The sequence below is a fragment of the Diceros bicornis genome, chromosome 18 (genome assembly GCF_020826845.1).
Source record: "Diceros bicornis minor isolate mBicDic1 chromosome 18, mDicBic1.mat.cur, whole genome shotgun sequence".
NCBI classification, from domain to species: domain Eukaryota; kingdom Metazoa; phylum Chordata; class Mammalia; order Perissodactyla; family Rhinocerotidae; genus Diceros; species Diceros bicornis.
The window spans coordinates 43,367,592-43,386,779 of NC_080757.1; the positions used below are offsets into that span (position 1 = coordinate 43,367,592).

Here is a 19,188-nt window from a genome sequence, read left to right on the forward strand (position 1 = left end):
GATGCTCCTGGATGAACGTGGGGACAGACCAGCAGGGGTCTGGGAGGCAGGACTCCTGAGCTGGCAGCTGCCCAGGAAGCTCCCCATTGGTGATGGTGTCCCCTGTGGGGGCCAAGCAGACGGCTGGGGGTTGGGAGACCCAGAGGAGAAAGCCTAGTCCCCTCCCATTAACAGGTCCCACCACTGATGGAGGTTTGGGCTTACACTCAGGTGACAGGGACAGGTGCCATCCTGACTCTCTGCATGAAGGGACTATGTCTTGTTCTCTGTGTCTGCAGCTCCTGGCACTGAGCCTGGTTCTCTGAACTGGGCAGGAACTTGTGCCCAGTGTGGGGTCCAGACATGAGCTGTGGGGCCTGAGGTGGGTGTAAAGGGCCTAGGAAGAGAATACTTCTAAATTCCTAGAAGTGGAGTGAGGGGCTCTGTGCAGACCCCCAAGGTGGAAGAGGCAGGGTGAAGCAGGGTGACGGGGGAGCCATCGATTGCTGTGTCTCGTGGATGACTCTCTTTATTTGAGAACAATCCAATCTCAGAGCCTCCTCGCTGCCCAGAGGTCAGCTGGGAGCTGGCTGTCAGCTCACTGCCCCCCGCCCCCAGCCCCCGCCAGCTCCCTGCAAAGCTGGGACCAGCCAGGCTGCCTCTGGGCGAGTGGGACACCATGCAGCGAGCCCTCTCAGCCCGACCTCCCGTGATTGAGGGCAGGAGCCACATGTGCTTAACTCCATCGGCAGTCTTTGTACATTTAATGGGTCACCCGAGAGCACATTTTGCACCATGGAGCCACAAATGTTTGCTGAGTGAATGGCTGGCTGCAGAACATCCTTGTCAAGAGTGACCTCTTCCACTTGCAAGCTGCCCCCAGCCCAAGCAAATTCTGCCTTGTGCAGTGGACTCTGTTGTGCGAAGTTTGCCCTCCTGGCCCCAGTTAACAGCCGCCATGCCCGGTGCCTGCTGCCTCCACACTTGCAGGGTGATGGTGACCATCAAATGAGATAATATATGGGAGGGCCCCAGGAAATGAGGAAGTCATTCAATTTGAATCCAACCAGCACTCAGCGAGGCCTCCTAAGGTCAAGGCATCACACCAGGCCGCTGGGGGCTACAAATGTGAAGCTGTGACTGCTTCTGAGGGAATCATGGTACACAGGGGAAAAAAACTCATTAAGACTAATTGGAGAGGAGGGAACCCCAGGCACGAGGAAAGAAACGATGTCTGTTCACTTCTAAAGGGAAGCAGCTTGGTGTCATGCAAGGAAGCAGACCCTGGTCTGAATCCTCATTCTGCCACTTGCTGCCTGACTCCAGGCACGTTTTGTTAACCTTTTTGAGTCTATTTCCTCATTATACCTTATAAGGTTGTGGAGTTTTGTGAGAAGCCTGCAGCTGGTAGGAACACGATGCTCCTCTTTGCATTCTCCTCTTCACTCCTCCAAAAAGGAGTTGAAACTGAGCAGGGAGGGGCTCACCAGGCAGAGGGGGAGGCTGCTCCCCCAGAACAGCGGGGACTCATCTGAAATTAGCAGCATTATTTACAGACTACTCACAATCTGCTAAATACCTTTAACATGTTTGTTTTCAGAAGAAAGTTAAACACAGACTCCTGTAATTTTGTTTGCACTATTCATTCATTCAGCCAGCCATATCTTCCTGGAGAGACAGAGGTAAATTTGTGTGGAACTGTCACAATCCAAACGAATGGAGAGGAAAGCCACAAATGGGGTGGAGAGTGAGCCTTTTGGAGCCGGTGGGAGGAAGCTCACACTGGGTTCAAGCTGGTTGGGGCTTAGCCTGGAGCCTCACCTAAGACATGGGGACCAGTATAACGCTCTTCTTGATGGCAGGACTCCCAGCAACCCATGCCCAAGCTGTAGGAGGATGGAACAGGCCTCCAGGTGTAACAGCTTCTTCAATGTTGAGGAGCAGAGGCCCTTAGTGGAGGATGGGGCTGCAGAGTCAGGAGCAGGGCTCACCCCGAGGCCCAGACCTAACGCTGCAGGAGGAGGCAGAGCAGGAATGTTTTCCATACTCAGAAGTTTCTTGAGGTCTTGAAGAGTGGGAAAGTGAGAGAGGGAAGGTGTTACTATCCTACCTAGGATGGAGGTACACCAAGGATGGAGATGGTTCATTAATCATTACAATAAAAAAATATATCTATATCTACATGTACATATATATGTAAATATGCAGAAATAAAGGATCAGAGGATATAAACGCAAGTATTAACAGCTCTTATAGGTGGTAGCATTAAGGCTGAACTTCCCTTTCTTCTTTGCACTTCTTTTTACACCCAGGTGTCCTGTTTACAACAGGGTAAAAACAATAAAGCTGTCTTCACTTGGAAATCGAGGCGCCACCATCGTCTGCATTATCGCCAGGACTGTGGCCTGGGGCTGGGGCTCCCTCCTCCCCTGCGCAGTGGCTGTCATTGCACAGAGCCCTGTGTGAGACTGGGAACAGGACAAAGCCCCCAAAAGCCACCTGCCTGCATGGAGGGCATTATAAACTGGAGGGGAATGATGGCAGCACCCTTTAAAATAGCAACATGTTAACACCCACTAATGACTATACACGCTGATAAGCTGAGTATCATGAGATTAAGAACGAGGGTGAGTAGCAGAATGAATGGCTGGGGGAGGAGTGTTAATAAAGGAAGAGGGTGTTGGCATTAATTGCTCCGAGCTGAGGGAGGCCATCAGGGCTCCTGGTGCAGGTGGCTCCAGGGTCTGAGAGGGATCGGCGGTCAGGACACTTTGGTGATGCTGCTCCCAGCTGACAATGCTCCCCCAAACCCCATCAGTTCCTTCTGGCTCATCTGGTTGCCAGGGCAGCGGGGACTGGAGGGGGGATCTGCAGCCAGACGGGGGGAGGCAGGGAGGAAAGAGAAAAGTGAGGCTCTGACCCACTGTTTCCTTCTCTCACTGCTCTCATCAGGGTCCCTGAGATGCTTGGAAGTACCCCAGGCACTCCTCTCACCTGGGTCTTGCCCTATCCTGTCCCCTCCTACTTCCTGTCTTCATCTGCCACCGTGGCCCAGAACATCCCTGTCCCCAATGCCAGTCACCTGGGATTGCAAGGCGCCCCACTGGCCTCAAGGTGCTGCCGGGCAGACGGGCGATGCGGCTGCGGCGCCGGGCGACTCCTAGTGAGCAGGAGACTGAGGAACTGAGGGAGAGAAGAGGGAAGGTGGGAAGGTCACAGCCATGCCTCTGGACCACAGCGGGGTGGGGGGGGAGAGCTAAACAACAAGCTTTGAGAGCAGGGGTCGGCTGAGCACCAACAAGAGCTTCCAAGGCCAGATGTGAGGGCAGGAGAGGCAGTGGGGGGAAGGGGAGCTTAGTGGGCTGTGTGAGAGGGAAGTAGAGGTGAGGGGGTGGGTAGTCCATTCCCTGGATTAAACAGTGAACACTGAACGTCTCTCTCATAGAGAGGGGGCCTGTGGCCTTTAACTAAAGAAGTGAGATCCCCATCACCTCTAGTGAAATCCTGCAATAGCAAGGGCCAAGGGGACCTCAGAGAACCAGATGCGGGCCCTGCTCACAAGACCTCCACCGCTGGCTGCACGGGGTGCAGAGACACAGCCGGGGCTTATAGTTGGCCCAAGTGTCCACTGCCCTGGTGAAAGCACTCTCTCTCCCCACACCTCCCCAACCTCACCTCACAACGCGCCTCTTCTTGCGGGCTGAGGTCCCAGGGAAGGAAGATGTTGGCTTGGGGCCTTTCGTGGTGAACAGAGGCATGGGTCCACTGGGGAAGGGAGAAAGGTGATGGGGGGCAGATCAGGAGGGAACCAGAAAAGGGAGTCAGGCCTCCTCCCTCCAGCCCCCAGCTTGGGGGGCTGGGAGGTTGGAGATGACCTCTGAGGTTTCCTCCTACCAAGAGGTGGGCTCCTCTCCCTGCCTCACTCGGCCTGGGCTGACAGCTGACTGACAGGCCTGTTCCGGGAGAACATTCAGATGTCAGTTCCTGGTGTGTCCGGGGAACTGGAGTTCAAACAATTTCACCCTTCCACCTGCCCGGCTCTGCGCTTGTTACTGAGAGGTGGTTCGGGCTGCAGGAGGGGCAGGGGGTGCAGTGGGCATCCTGCCACCCTTGGCCTCACGAGTGCAGTCAGTCTGCTACTTGTTCTTGCCCTTGGACTGTCCTGGGCTGGTCGCTGTTCCCCTACCCTGCCATGTGAGCAGAAGGCAAGGGTGAGAGCTTCATCTTCTCACTGAAAAATGCTGAATAAACTTTTCAGGGGATCCCCTTCCCAGTTCCAGACACTGGGCTGGAGGGTAAAATCTGGGGGTGGAAGTGGCAAAAACAGGTATTTCTCAGTGGGGTACAGAACTAGACCAGGCCAAGAGGCCCACTTGATGCAGAGGAATAGAGGACTGGCTCACCTCGTAAGTTCCTGCTCCCTGCTGACCCTCCCCAAGGGGGTCCCGTCAGCTACTCATAGGCATGCCACAAACCAGCAGAGCTGGCGCCCTTGAAGTTCAGACAGACAAGGCAGGGCTGCTGAGAGAAGCACCGCCTCCATGGGAACTGTATATTCTGCCCTCTGGGGCCTGGGGAGCACCACTGGTCAGACCAAAGGGAAAGAGACGTGAATGCCCCGGCTGGCACCTCTGTCTCTCACTGACTCCTGACCCCCTGCTGGGAGGGAGGCAGAAGGGAGACCCACCTGGGGATGAAGGGCTGATCCATCCTGTTCAACTCCTTGGGGACATTCTCCCAGCCAACACACTCAGGGAAACCCAGCTTTGAGGGAGGCTCCTCAGAGAGATCAAAGGTGGCATTGAGGTCCCGAGTGGGCAGGGCCAGAGGGGTGGAGCAGTTCTGCAGGGCAGAAGGGCCCAGGGGCACCCGGCTTTTGATGACTGTGGCTGGGCAGAAGCGAGGGGAGTCGCAGGGGGAGGAGGCTCTTTCCGCTTTGGGGGTGGTGGGCCCGGATGAAGGCCGAGCCTCTGGCAAGGATGCCTTCCTCAGGCAGGGCAGGAAGGACTGGCGCTGGCGCTTGGTCCCTGGTTTCGGGTCCAGGGGGCTGTCTGGCTCCGAGGGGCTCGGTCTCCTCCTCTTCTCTGTGGTCCGCCAGGATGCCTTGGCTGGGGTGCAGTCAGGCCCAGGTGGGACCCCCAGAGTGTGCATGAGGCCACTCAGTTGCCTTGCCATGGTCCGGGTTACGGGTCCAGAGTATCCTGGAGACTCTGAGCACAGAGAAGGAGGGTGTTGAGGGGAGATCAGGGACTGGCCAGAAGGAAGGAGAATTTCTAGAATTTGGGAAGAGAGGCACTGGAGACATGCAGGATCCCCTAACTCCTCAGGTCTGCCAAGACTCCTTGGGCCTCTCTGTGTACAGAAGTCTATGATCCCAGTGGTCTAGCCTCCTACCACAGCATAACCCAGCACCTGAGGCCCTGGCCACGCCTCAGCACCAGCTGGGCCCTGGAGATGGCACCGATAGGCAGAGGCAGAGCAAGGGTGAGACTCACTTGACTCTGAACACAGCTCCTGAGCTGGAGGTGCCCCCCTGGCTGGGCTGGGAGTCCCTGAGGCCTCTGTTCCGGGCTCAGTTTTTTCCTACTGCACCAGCTGGGCCCTGGAGATGGTACCGATAGGCAGAGGCAGAGCAAGGGTGAGACTCACTTGACTCTGAACACAGCTCCTGAGCTGGAGGTGCCCCCTTGGCTGGGCCGGGACTCCCCGAGGCCTCTGTTCTGGGTTCAGATTTTTCCTCTTGCACCAGCTGCTGCAGGGCCTCAAACTCAGCAATCATGTCAGGGGTCAGGAGGTTGGCCGCTCGGAGCAGGGAGTACTGCCGCTGGGCCAGGCACAGCACCTTCAGGGCCAACCTGGAACAGAGGGAAGGGGATTCCCCCCCCCTACTCAGACCGGTCCCGGCCAGGGTCCTCTCTGCCTTGCCCCTGGCCCCAGCCCACGTGGGCTGGCCCCCGGCTCCCTCCTGCCCTGCCCCAGGCTGGCTGGCTGGCCTCACCACCCTCCCAGCCATGGCTCTTGCTCTGCCACACCCTTGCTCAAGTCCAAGGCTGGCGGAGATGGCCACAGGTAATGGTAGGAGGCTTCACCCACTAACCACGCCCCCTGACAAAGACAGTGACCTGGGAAATAGGCACAGGGCACTAAGTGGCCTTGGATTCAGAAGGTCTGAGTTACCTCTCAGCTCGGCTACCTGCTAGGGCTGTGATCTTGCGTAATTTCATTTACCAGAGGGGCAATGAAAGGTAGAAGTCAAGAGCCAGGCTCAAGTCAGACTGCCAGTTCAAATCCTGGCTCCCACATTTTCCAGCCGACTGATCTTGGATCATTGCTTACCATCAGCCTCCACATCCTTAAAATGGGGATGACAAATGCACCCACCTCGTAGGGTTGTTGGCAAGATGAAATGAGTTGTTTTATACACAAAGTGTTTAAAGAGTACCTAGCACATACTAAGCACTATAAGGCTAGCTAACTATCGTTTCCTGGAAAATGGAATTAATACCATCTACCTTGTTAGGAAAAGAGGAGAAGAAATAAGATAGCCTGTGTTGATCTTGGTTCTGAGGAGACCCTCAAAAATGCATTCAGTCTGCGCTTTCTATTTAATGGTTGGGATCCTGAAAGACTGTGTGTGAATCAGCGCATCCTTCACATGCACTGAGGGGTGATTTAAAGGAAATTATGAGAGTAATGAGATTATTGATGTTGTAAATTTAGATTCTAATAAAACAAATTTTCCTTCTGTAAGGCACACCTATGATAAAAGAATAAACACAATTATCTCAGTGGGAATTATTCATGGCCAATAATTTATCCTTAAGTAGCACTACCTGCCTGGACACCTACGAGCCCCTCCTCTGCCCTCAGTGTGTACTCAGGAAACCCCAACTCATTTTATAAAGCAGCCTCCGGCCTTTTTCAAAGGCAGGATATAAATTAAAAACGACACAGCAGAAACTCATTCTATATCTGCCTGAGCCATACATGATAAGATTAGACTACTGGGAAGAGTGGGTGTTTGGGGAGAAATGCATTGGCCTGGAGGTCAGAAGACCCAGGTCTCGCCCCATCCCTCTCACAGTGTGGCCCTGGGCAAATGTCTCAGTACCCCATCAGACAAATGAGGAGTTGCTCTATATCAGGGGTTGTCAAATTAGGTTTCAAGAAACCCATCAGAGGACATTATAAATGGAGCAGCTCTGCTTTATCTGTTCTACAAATTAGACTTCAGCATCAGATTTCATTTGAAGAAAGGACTTTGCAGCTAAAAAAATTCTGAAAAACCACTGAACTGGAAAATCTAAGATCTACTCAGTGCCCTGGTGGTCTAAGATTCTAAAGTCTACAGCCAAAGAGAAATTATTTTCGATCATCTCGTTGTTAGGGTGTTTCCAAGTATGGAGATGATCTAGAATCTTCTACAGCCCCTGATACATGGGGTCTTCTGTCACATTTTATTAGTATCTATTATTAGCTCTAAGAAGTAGGGAGAATAAGGACTATGATCACCAAATCATAGCCAAAGTTGAAGCAACTTGCCAGAGACCACAAAACCAGAGGCAAAGCAGAAATGAGAACCCAGAGAGAAGGCAACTTGCCAGCCAGTGTGGCCCCACATTGGGCGCCAAAACTGTCGGGAGAGAGGGAGAATCCTCCTCTGCCCTTTTCCTTAAGGTTCTTATGGCTGGCCAAATAATTAAAAAGACAGGTTAGCAGGAGAAAATAATACCAAGTTTAATAACATGTATACATGGGAGAAACTCAGAAATGAGCAACTCGTTCCTCTGTCTAAGCTGCCCGCTTAAGTATTGCATCTAAAGGCTAGGATTTGATTGCTGCGCTCATCCTGTGACAACCCAACTTGAGACAACAGCCACGCCCATGGAGACAGCACACCTGATACCCACAGTGTCCATCAATCAAGGTGCCAACAGGTCAATGTCATGGCTATTGTAAAAGGGACATTGCAATCACATGTGGTACATGCTCTTTGATGGTATATAACCACTCTGTACACCCCACTTCTTTGGAGTGCTCCATTTCTTTGTGAAAGGATTCTCCCGGGCTATATGGTCATCAAAGGTTGGCTCATAATAAACTCACCCCAATTTGGTTTTATAGAAAAAAAAAAAAAAGAAATGAGAACCCTGGTGTCCTCTTTGCTTGCAACGGTGACACCAGGCAGAGAGACCCTGAGTCATCAGTGGGAGCCCTGGGGGCCAAGGGGACATCCTGCCAGTGCATCCCTACCACTCCAGGGCCCCCAGGAGTCAGCAGCAGGAGACAGATAATGAGCTGCTGATTATTCAGGCTGCAGCATTTTTGCTGACTCTGGAACAGACACTCCCCAACAAGAAATAAAATTAAACAGGCCCTTCTGTCCAGAAGCTTTAAATACACTGCCTATCGTGAAGCATGCTGCGGAGGGAGGAGAGGGGTTGGCAGCAGCAAAGCTAAGTGGCAGGGGATTTATGTTCCTGGGGCCGAGGAAAAAAAATACTAGCAGCACCTCTCTATTAAGTACAGAAAGAATGGTCCAAAATCCATTTCTCTTTGGCTTTGGGTGGTGGTTGGTATTTAATTCTGAAAAGAAATAGCCACAGTCAGTCTGCTGATGAAGACACACGCTGAACACCTGACTCAGGAAGGTTGGCCTTTCCTCAACCTGCCGCCCAACCTCTCTTGGCTGCTCAGTTCCCTCCTTAAGGAGGACAGGCAGCTTGGCCCTCAGACTGGAAAGCAAAGTGCTAGCCCAGGCAGCCCTGCCCTAACTCGGTGCCTGCCAGCTGTCTGGATGGAATCTTGTGTTTGGCTTCCCTCCTGTCGGGCTGCCAGCTACGTGGAGGAATAAATAGAGATGATAAGTAAACAGAGTAGGTGATAATATCAAGTTGTTGAAAGCAGATAAGGGACAACATTGGTGAAAAAAAGACTTGCCTCCTAACTAGAGCAGAAGCAGAACTTTTGTGATGTACTTGACACCAACTCCCACCCCAGGGGCTGGAACCCATCACCTCCCTTCTTGGACCCCAGAGAAGAGCAAGAAGACACCTACTGCTTAGAATGGTCCCTGCTCAGGTTCTGTGGTGAGAGATGGCCCACGTCAGGCTTAGGCTGCAGGGTCAGGCCAGGGGACCCTGGCTGTGGGTGTCTGAGGTTCTGCTCTGGCACCTGGCTGGGAACCTAAGAGGAAGGGAATCACAGATGGAGGGCGCAGGATGGCCTTCCGCCCTGAGTAAGCAGCTCTAAAATCTTTCCCTCCTCCAAGAGTGGGAATGACAGTTCCTGGATTGATCGGGTCCTGGTAGAGGCTTTCTCTCCCAGTCTCCCTCCTCCCTCTCTGCTCCTCTTTTGGTAACACACATGCTCCTCACTTCCAGACACACAGGATCTGACAGAATAGTTTTCCTTTCTGTACAGGATCTGAGAGCCTCCTAATGACTAAGATGTAAGACATCCAGGTAGAGAACCCAGGACTGAAGGGACTCCATCAGTTGGGGTGAGACATTTCTTTCTATGTTCCACAAGCTCCAAGTCTTACCTCCTTGGCTGGGCCTTTGTCCTTGTCTTCTGGGGGCTGCTCCCAGTCTGAAGAGTTCCCTTTCACGACCGTCTCCAGCTGGGCCTCTGTCCTCAGGCTCTCTTCCTGAAGGACTGCAGACCCTGGGTGGAGCTCTGGGGTGCAGGGCTGGCTGGGAGGGTGGGATGGTGAGGTGGAGCTGGGAACACCAAGGGGGAAATGAGGGTTTGAGAGGCGGGAACAGGGGCAGGTGGGGAGAGCAGGGAGGGGGCAGGATCTCTTTGGCACCAGGTGGCATAGAGCCTGTAAGGGATGGAGGCTTGGGTAACAAGTGGGCAGTAGCTGAGGGTGGGAGAAGGAGTCAGGCATTTCCTGGTGTAGGAAACAATGACACCCACCCCTTAACTGCACCTTCTTTTGAATAGTAGATGCTGCTTATATGAACTGGGTTGTCATTTACTCATCTGACACAGAGCAATCAGTGTGCTGGGCATCGGGTGGGAACCCCTAGCCCTAGGTGTCAGAACAGAAGCAAGGAGTCCTAACCCTCCAGGAGCTGGAGAAAGGGGGGCTTTCCCTGCCAAGCTGAAGGACGGGGGCAAGTATGGGCAGCAGAACTCACGGTGGTTGTGGAGGGCCCGACTTGGGGGACTGTGGGAGGTCCTGTTTTGGGGCCTGGGCTCCCGCCTCATACACTCGGAGCTTCTCCCTCAGGGCGGCCACCTGGAACCAAAGCAGCCCAGCCCCTCAGAGTCCCAGGTGAGCACAGGAGGCGATGGGTGGGCATAGAGCCCCGGCCACACCTCAGCGCCCTTGTCTCTTGCTCTCCTGCCCCTGCGCCTGTGTGCCCTCCTGGCCTCCTGGCCAAGCTCCCCAGGCGAGCTCCTCACCTCAGCCTGGAGCTGCTGGCAGATGGTGGCGTACTGGCTGATGTGACAATCTAGGCTGATCACGTTGGTCTTCAGCTGAGGTGGGGGCACAGGGGAGAGATTTGTTTGTTCATTAAAGCAGCTTTTAGCAACCACTTCCAACAGCCAGGCACCGTGCTGGACGCCTCACTCACATTCCCGGGACTCACCCTCCCCACTGGGGAAACTGACCAGGGAAGGTCAGCGGCTTGCTTGAGGCCACAGCAAGAGGCAGGGGATACTTTTGAACCCAAGACCCCTAACTCCATGACGAATATGCTCTCACCAGGCCAGGGGCTTCTCAGCAGCAGCTCCAGGAGCACCAGGGCTCCCTGGAGGCGGCAGGAAAAACCAGAGCAAGTCTGCTTTTATCTGTGTTATATATCAGTGTTTGTGTCCCTCTGCTGAAAATGTGGTACTGCTGCTAAAAACAAGACTGAAGAAGATCACTGGCTGACACCGGGCCACCTGTTCCTGTTGCCTCCCTCTTGAGATGATTCTGCCTTGGTCATCCCAGTGCTGTGACATTTTACTCTTTTTTCAAGTCTTGGAGACTGTCCTGCCTCTCCCCTAGCCAGAGTCTTCCTAAGAATGGGGACTGTGTCGCTTCTATCACAAAGAATTTCCCTGAAGTCAGAGGCTAGCGAACTTCTTTCCTCTGCCTTGGGGGAATACTTGCTCCAGGTACCGGAGGAAGCTGTGTGGGTCCCGTCCCTCCCTCCTCCCAGCCTGAGGGCTCCCCCACACCAGACTGGCCGGTCCCGGCCGGCACGCACCGAGAGTTTGATCTCCTTGGCCCGGTCGGCATACTTGAGGGTGTTGTAAGTGTCCTCGTAGGCCAGGCTGGAGGGGCTGACGGCAGCGATCATCACTGTGCGGCAGTTGCCGCCGATGGAATCCTTGAGCAGGCGGGTCAGTTTGCTGTCCCGGTAGGGCACGTGAGACTTGCGGCCCTGGGGGACAGCAGGAGGGCGTGGGGTGAGGCGGCTGGGCCCCAGCAGCCTTAGGCCCAGGGCTGGAGGGAGGGACCCTTGGCTTCAGGCCCTCAGGCGTTCTGGGGAGGCCCCTGGGTCTGTGCAGCTTTACCTTTGCATCAGCCAGGGCGTTGAGGACATTGATGAGGGCCAGCAGAGAGCGGTTGATGTTGGCGCCCTCCCGCAGCCGCTCCCCCTTCGCCTGGGTGCTGGACGCCCGCTCCGAACCAGCCAGGTCAATCAGGCTCATCTTGGCCACCCGAAGGGCCTGGGTCAGACCTGGAACCCGGTCCTGCTGCTTCACAAAGATCTGGGGCAGATGGCAGGGGTGAGGGGGCGCTGGGCATCAGGGGCCCCAGCTTCGGGCTCTGACCCGTGACCCCTCTCACCTGGAAGATGGCGTGGGAGCGGGAGGAAGTAGCGTTGGCGTCAGTGGGGTGCTGCGCGCGGTTTTGGTTCCCCCTGGTCAGCATCTCCAGCAGCTGCTCAGCTGAGGCTGGCTATGGAAGAGATGCCCAGGGAGGGGGCTGTGGTCTCCCCAACTAGGACTTTTCCCCTAACAGGAGGGCTGCTCTCCAGAACCCATGTCACCCCCTTGCTACTGCCACCACCACACAATCCAGGGCAACCTCAAACTGCCTGGTGAGGGAACCCCAGAGGACCAACAGGGCTGCTCGTGCCACCTGAGCCGAATCCCGCACCTGGTGGAAGGAAAGTCCTGGCACCACCACCCCCTTGTCGGGGTCCTCACGGATGGCAAGGGGACCCTTGGGCTCCAGGAGGTCGTGGATCTGCTCATTGTACACCTGAGGAGAAAGGAAGAAGGGAGAGACCCGAGCGAGAGGGCCCGTCAGGAAAGCTCCCCTGGAGGCTGGGGGAGGGCCGAGTCTCTGGGCAGGGGAAGCATGACGAGACACACGCCACAAATGGCACTTTGCAGCATGATGTTAGAGGAGAAGAGCAGGACGGGCAGGCTTAGTTCGCAGGCAGTCTCTCACTGAGCTGTATCTGCCCTTGGGGCTCTCACAGGGCCCCCATCTGCCCGCTTCCTACCATGCTCTCCCCCATCTGCTCACTCCACTCCACTCCCTCTTCAGCTGGTTGTGAGGGTGAGGGATGGGGCCGCCCAGTCCTGGGGAGGGAACAGCCCTACCTCCTGGTAGCTGATGAGCACCTCGAACCGCTTCTCCTCCTGGCGGGCCTCAAGCCGCCTGTACAGTTCCATGGTGGTCAGGTACATGATGCCAGGGTCCCCCTCTCTTCCCAGCATGGTGTGTGTCTTCCCGGCCCCGGTGGCCCCATAGGCAAACACTACAGAGGACAGAGTAGGGAGGAGGGTGGGGGCAGGGCCAGATCTGCCTTCTCTAGGGGCTCCCCCAGTGCATGTCCACCTGGCTCAGCCCTCCCCTCCTCCCCAGGCCCCTTTCCTTTGCTTTCCATGTGTACAGTTCCCCCTCTCCTATCCACTTGTATCCCCCATGTTCTCCTTGTGTATGACCTGGCTCCCCTATAGGCCTGTGGATTCAAGGGCAAAGGGGTCTGCACTGCAGTGGGGGCTTATCCTCTCTTCAGGAGAGACTTCTCCAGTCTAGGTGGCTTCCTCTCTTGAAGGCCCACAGTTCTTCCCCTCACATCACCTACCTCGGTTCAGCCACACACTTGTGGGTGTGACTTTGTGATTAATGTCTTCTCCCCCCTCTAGACTGTAAGCATTAAGAGGACAGGAACCGTGTCTGGCTGATCTGCTACTGTACCCCAGGGCCCAGAAGAGTGCCTCACACACAGGAGAAGAATGAATGCGGGACCCACAGAGAATGCAAGGGCCAGAGCCCTCCTCAGCAAGTGCCCAGCTGAGGGCGAGGGAGGTGGGGGCACATCAGAAGACACGTGAAACCCTTAGAAGGAGGCAGGGAGGCAAGGCCTCTGCCAACCAGGGCTCGTCCTCCTCGCTGTCCAGGTTCTCACCTGAGCAGTTGTAGCCCTGGAGGAAGCTGTCCAGGATGCTGTGGGTGGTGTGCTGGAACACGTCCTGTTGGGTGGCCGCCTCACCAAAGACCCGGTCAAAGACAAACATCAGGTCTTTGCCTTTCTTCTTGGGGCCGTCATGGGTACTGCCCCATTTCAGGCCAAGGAAGCCCCCATCGGGCTCCTCAGGGTCGAACACCAGCACCCGCTCGTCCACCACCTGAACCACAGGCCGCCGCTGGCTCTCCAGCTCCCTCGGGGTGGGGGGCCGCACCCGCACAACCACCTGCACCACACTGTCCTCCACTGCCATCACCATGGCAACACCTAGGCAGAGACACGATGGAGATGAGGACCAATCAGACCCCAGACCTGACCGGGTGCCCCCTCAGCCTAGCATTTGAGGGCCTCCTCCCACCCCTCCAACAGCTGATCTTCATTTTATACCTCAAGAGAATAAGAATATTGGTGCCAGCACCAATTATTAATAAATGCCTCTTTCTCACTTGAAATACCACCTTTGTCATATCCAAATGACTATACTTTTTCAGAGGCCTATTACAGGGCTTTCTATTATGTTCCACTAATCTGTCTACCCCTGTGCTGATACCACACTGTTTCCGTTCCATCCCTTTACAATATGCTTTTTATTCAGTAAGGCAAGAACCCACTCCCCACACTACTCTTTTTCATGATTTTCTTGGCTATTTTCAGGCATTTATTGTTCTATTTGACTTCAAGAAAATTTTATCAATTCCATTCCCAACCCAGAACATCCCTCCAAAACATACAAAAAACCCTTTTGGGATTACAATTGGAATTGTATTAAATTTACATATTTATTTTATATTAAACCTTTTCATGCAAGAATATGGCTATTGCCTTTCTATTTGTTCAGATATTTTTTACATCCCTCAATAAGATTTTATAGTTTTCTATCTCTTCAGATAGGTTCTGTAATTGTCCTTTTGATATAATTCCCCAGTACTTTATGGACTTAATTGCTCTTATGAATGGAACACCTTTCCCCATCTCCATTCCCAAGTGGTAATTGCTAGTATGGAGAAACATGATTGATTTTTATATATTTGCCTTATAATCAGCACCCTCAAACTCTCTTATTAATTCCAATTGTTTTTTATTAGGGCTTATTGGGTTTTCTGAGTATACAATTATATATCAGAAAGGAAAATAACTTTTTGCCTTTTTTCTCCATATTTACACTAAATATTTTATATCTCATCTATTGCAATCTCTAGAACTTCCAAAACAATGTTGAATAATAATGATGATAATTGGCATGCCTGTCTTGTTCTTGATTTTAAAGGAAATGGCTTTAGTGCTTCACTATTTAGAAATTAGTTTTGGACAAATGGTCCTTATCATATTAGTAATTTCTTGTTTTTATTTTACTTAGAGTTGTTATTAGGAATGTCTAGAATTTTATCTAATGCTCTTTCAGCATCTCTTGATATGTTTATACATTTTTTACTCCTTTATTCTCTTGATGGTAAAACATTTGATATTATTCCTGGGTATCAAACCAACCATGCATTCTTAGAAAAAATCCTACCCTGGCCACAGTAAAGTTTTCAATTTTTAAATGGTCAAATGTGTCAATCTTTTCTTTTATGGTTTTTATGTCATATTTAAGAGGACATATTTTACCTTCCTTCCCCAAGGTAATAAACACTTTTCTTACATTTCTGCCTAATACTTTTTCTTTCTTACATTTAGGTCTTTATCCAGATGAAATTTATTTTTTTGTATGAATGATGTAAGGAGATTTCTAAACATCTTTTCTTTCCAAATGGTAAGCAATTATCTCAAGATCATTTATTAAATAGTGCATTCTTTCTCTACCAATTTGAAATGCCAAATTTAACATAACTCAATTCTCGTAGAAACATGAATCTGTTTCTGGATCTCCATTCTGTTCTACTGACAGTCTATTCCTTTTCCAGTAACTCACTGTTGTAATTACTGTGGTTCTATAATATATCACCTCCTTGTTCCTTTTCTTGGCTATACTTAGGCATCTTGTCTCGCTTATGATTTTAGAATCAGCTTATGAAGTTCTATGAAAAATCCTGCTAAGATTTTAATTGGGATTATTTTGAATTTATAGACTAATATAAGGAGAATTGGCATCTTTACAATATCAAGTCTTCCCTCTAGGAACATAGCATCTCTTTTCATTATTCACAACTTTACAATCTTCAGTAAAATTTTACAGTTTTTCTCACATGGGTTTTGTATATTTCTTGATAGGTTTATTACAAGTTATTGTAGTCTTTGTTATACTATGAATAGGCTCTTCTTAAAATTACATTTTCTAGTTCATTTTTGCCAGAATATGGGAAAGCTGCTGATTTCTGTATGCAGATCTTGTATCTGGCCACATTGCTGAACTCCCTTATTAGTTCTGATAGATTGTCATTGATTCTCTTAGGTTTTTCAATTAAATGATGATATAGTTTGCAAATAATGACAGTTACTTTCTATTTTTAGCTCTTCTACATTTAATTCCCCACCCTTCACTGCCCCTTAGGAATGAGTCTTAAATTTTATCACATGCTTTTTTGGCACTGGCTGAGATGATCACAGTGTCTCCTTTAATCTGTTAATGTAGAGTGACATGGACACATTTCCTAATGTTGACCTAGTCATAATTCCAAACACTTTTTGCCTATTCTCTCTTGTATTCCCCTCAGACATTTCTCCTTGGTTTTTCATTTCTCCTTCAAGCCAGCCTACCAAGGATAGAGATGGAATTTCTGGAATGCAGGAGTCACAGATATCCTGGAAAAGTTCAGCCCAACTCTAGGGATATATTAACAGGGGTAGGGGACAGGGGCTGTCCTCGGGGACTTGAATAGACGAATGCTTCCCCAGGAAAGACCAGGTCCTGCTGACAGGTCAAATTACCAAGGTCATTCAGCAAAGAAAAGTGGGATTTCTACATAATACTCCAGCAAACAACTCATCTTTTCCTTTGAGAATGAGGCAGAATTGAGCAGATTTCAAACTCCTGTCCCCTCACTCCCAAACTTCTTCACTTCTTCTGCACATGAAACAAGGGAAAGATATCAACAATAATAATCTTTTTACATGTGTATAATTCTGTTCCTGTCACAGCAATCAGACTGTCATAAGAATAAACATAAAAGCTAAGTGCTCACTATGTCAGGGACTGTTTTAAGCACCTTATGTGTATCATCTCCTTTCATCTCCATCGCAATCCCACAAGACAGATACTATCACTATACTCATTTTCAGTGCGAAAACTGAGACAGAGAGGGTTAAGCAACTTGCCCAAGATTCCAGTGCTAGTAAGTGACAGGGCCTGGGTCCAACCCAGGCTGTCTGACTGCAGAGCCTGTATACTGCCTTATAATGAGATTATAGATTGTGCTTTCGTGTTCACATTGTTGTAACAGTCCCTTATGTTTGTATAATAATCACAATCCCTTTTATGTAACTAGCATTATGTGTGCTGCAAACACTTTCAGACTTATGGACTGTACCTAATTTTCAACACTCAGAGAGAGTTCCTCTCACCCTCCCATTCCCGCCCCCAGGGAATGCCACTCTTGTACCCAGGAAAGTGAAAGCAGAGGGTGCCTGGCCCCACAGTCTGGGTCTACGTCAGCTGACTTAATGGCAGTGCCAGCTCCCCAAGGGGAGGGTTGTAGCTGAGGAGGAGCCACAGAGCAGCCTAACATTCTAAGCAGGAAATTAAAAAGGGCACTGTCAGCGGAGTGCGCATAACCTTTACAGTTCTCTCCTCTCCGCCTCCTGAGGGCCAGTGAGGCAGACTGTTTGCCTAATGAGATGTTTTCCTTCTTCCTGAGGCAGTTCTGGGGGCGCCGGGTGGGGGGCGGGTGACACGGCATAGCCACAGCTAGGATGCCTGGGTCCTGGTCCCTGCTCTGCATCTGACTGGTGGGGAGGTCTTTCCACCAGCCACACCACATCGATGTCACATCAGCTTCCCTCTCTGAGAGCCAGAGAGAACAGCTACTGATCTGTTCCCACCCCAGGGGGATGGGGAGATTAATGAGAGAACGTTTGTCAAGTTTGCTTTGATCCTCAGTTGGAAAGAGCATTTCAGCCCAAAGTACAAGGGAGATGATTCTTTAATAAGATCTTCAGGGTTCTGAGCCAGCTACAGTCACGTCCTGCTTCTAACCCAGGGCAGCTCATTAAAACCCAGAGGCTAGTTCGCTGCAGAGCTGAGGCTGAGAAGCCAAGATTCAGTTGTTTTCAGGATGGCCTCCTCTGCCCACCCTCATAGGGACAGGCCAAACAAGCCCAAGCTCCTTAGAAGCCCCTGGGGAAGAATTTCTGAGGACTTGAGGGGATCTGCCTGCAGACATTGGGAACCGGGAAGGCAGGGAAGGGGCCTAGCCCTTGGATGTTGTATTTGTACAGGGGTTGCTGTAGTCCCCTTAATTGCCCCTTCACAACTCACACACTCAAGTTTCTTGTCCTTAAGCTCCAGAAAAGCAGGACCCTCTTCTGATATAGTCTGTGCACTCCAGATGCCTGGGCACCACACCCAGCATGCAGGAGATGCTGAACACGATTTGTCCTATGAATGAATAAAGGCCAGACAAGAGCGGAGTCTGAATCCAAAAGTCTAACACTAATTACTATTATAGCTAACATTTGTTGAGGGCTTACTATGTATCAGGCACTATGCTAAGTGCTTTACAAATGGTGACATTTAACTTTCACAATCTCATTACGTGGTTATTGATACAATTGTTCCATCCCTACTCTACGAAGGAAACTGAGGCTCAAGACGGAACTTGTGACATGGATGGTAAGTAGCAAGGCCAAACATGACCTTGCTCTGACTGTCACAGAGGCATGACTCTTCATCCCAGGCTCTCCTGCCCTGCAGCTGGGTTTTGCAGCTCCTACTTCCCTCACCTTAGCACCCACAGAGCAACAGCCAGGGACCACTGGTCCTTTCTATGGGTCATCTGCAGAGGAAGGAGCTGTGTGTTTTTCTTTTTAAAATAGACAATCATAAAGCTGTAACTGATGATACTTTTGTTTATTCCTTTCTAATCTTATCATTTTTCTTGTCTTACAGTTCTGGCTAGGACCTCCGGTACAACATTGAACAGAAGCAGCAACACTGAGCAATCTTGTCTCTTTCCCAATTTTATAGAGAATGCCCCTATTATTTCACTCTTTGTTGGTTTAAGGAAATTTACGACTATTTCTAGTTTACCAAATTTTTTAAAAATCATGACTGGATATTGAATTTTATTGAATTCTATTTCTGTGTCTAATGGGATATGTTTTATCCTTTAATCTGTAAATGTGTAGATTGAATTAATAGATTTTATAATGTTAAACTATTCTCATACTCCTAGGATAAAACCAACTTGGTCATAATGTATTTTTTTTATACATTGCTGGCTTCTGATTGCTAATATTTTATCCAAGATTTTTATTATTTTTTTATAATTTTTATTTATTTATTTTTTTCCCCCAAAGCCCCAGTAGATAGTTGTATGTCATAGCAGCACATCCTTCTAGTTGCTGTGTGTGGGACGCGGCCTCAGCATGGCTGGAGAAGCGTCGTGTCGTGCGCGCCCGGGATCCGAACCTGGGCCGCCAGCAGCGGAGCGTGTGCACTTAACCACTAAGCCGCGGGGCCGGCCCAATCCAAGATTTTTAAAACTACATTTACAAAAGAGATTGGCTTGTAATTTTCTTTGTCTCATTTTTGGTATCACAAAACAGACTGGAAATTTTTTTTTTTTTTTTTTTTTTAGGGAGAGTTTGTATAAGATTAGGAATAATTTCTTCCAATTGCCTA

The 19,188-nt window shown here is 50.7% G+C and overlaps 1 protein-coding gene across 1 annotated transcript; it reads right to left on the reverse strand.

Moving 5' to 3' along the window:
• Positions 1-2,112: 2,112 nt before the first annotated feature.
• Positions 2,113-18,956, reverse strand: KIF18B (kinesin family member 18B). The gene is made up of 16 exons (XM_058561209.1): positions 17,824-18,956; positions 13,350-13,676; positions 12,538-12,695; positions 12,086-12,190; positions 11,774-11,884; positions 11,497-11,694; positions 11,187-11,363; positions 10,393-10,467; positions 10,125-10,225; positions 9,524-9,701; positions 9,038-9,165; positions 5,629-5,834; positions 4,667-5,189; positions 3,655-3,744; positions 3,062-3,162; positions 2,113-2,847 (listed from the first exon to the last, which is right to left on the reverse strand). The coding sequence occupies exons 2-16, from the start codon at positions 13,666-13,668 to the stop codon at positions 2,741-2,743; spliced, it is 2,577 nt and encodes an 858-aa protein (XP_058417192.1). The 5' UTR covers positions 13,669-13,676; positions 17,824-18,956; the 3' UTR covers positions 2,113-2,740.
• Positions 18,957-19,188: the final 232 nt, after the last annotated feature.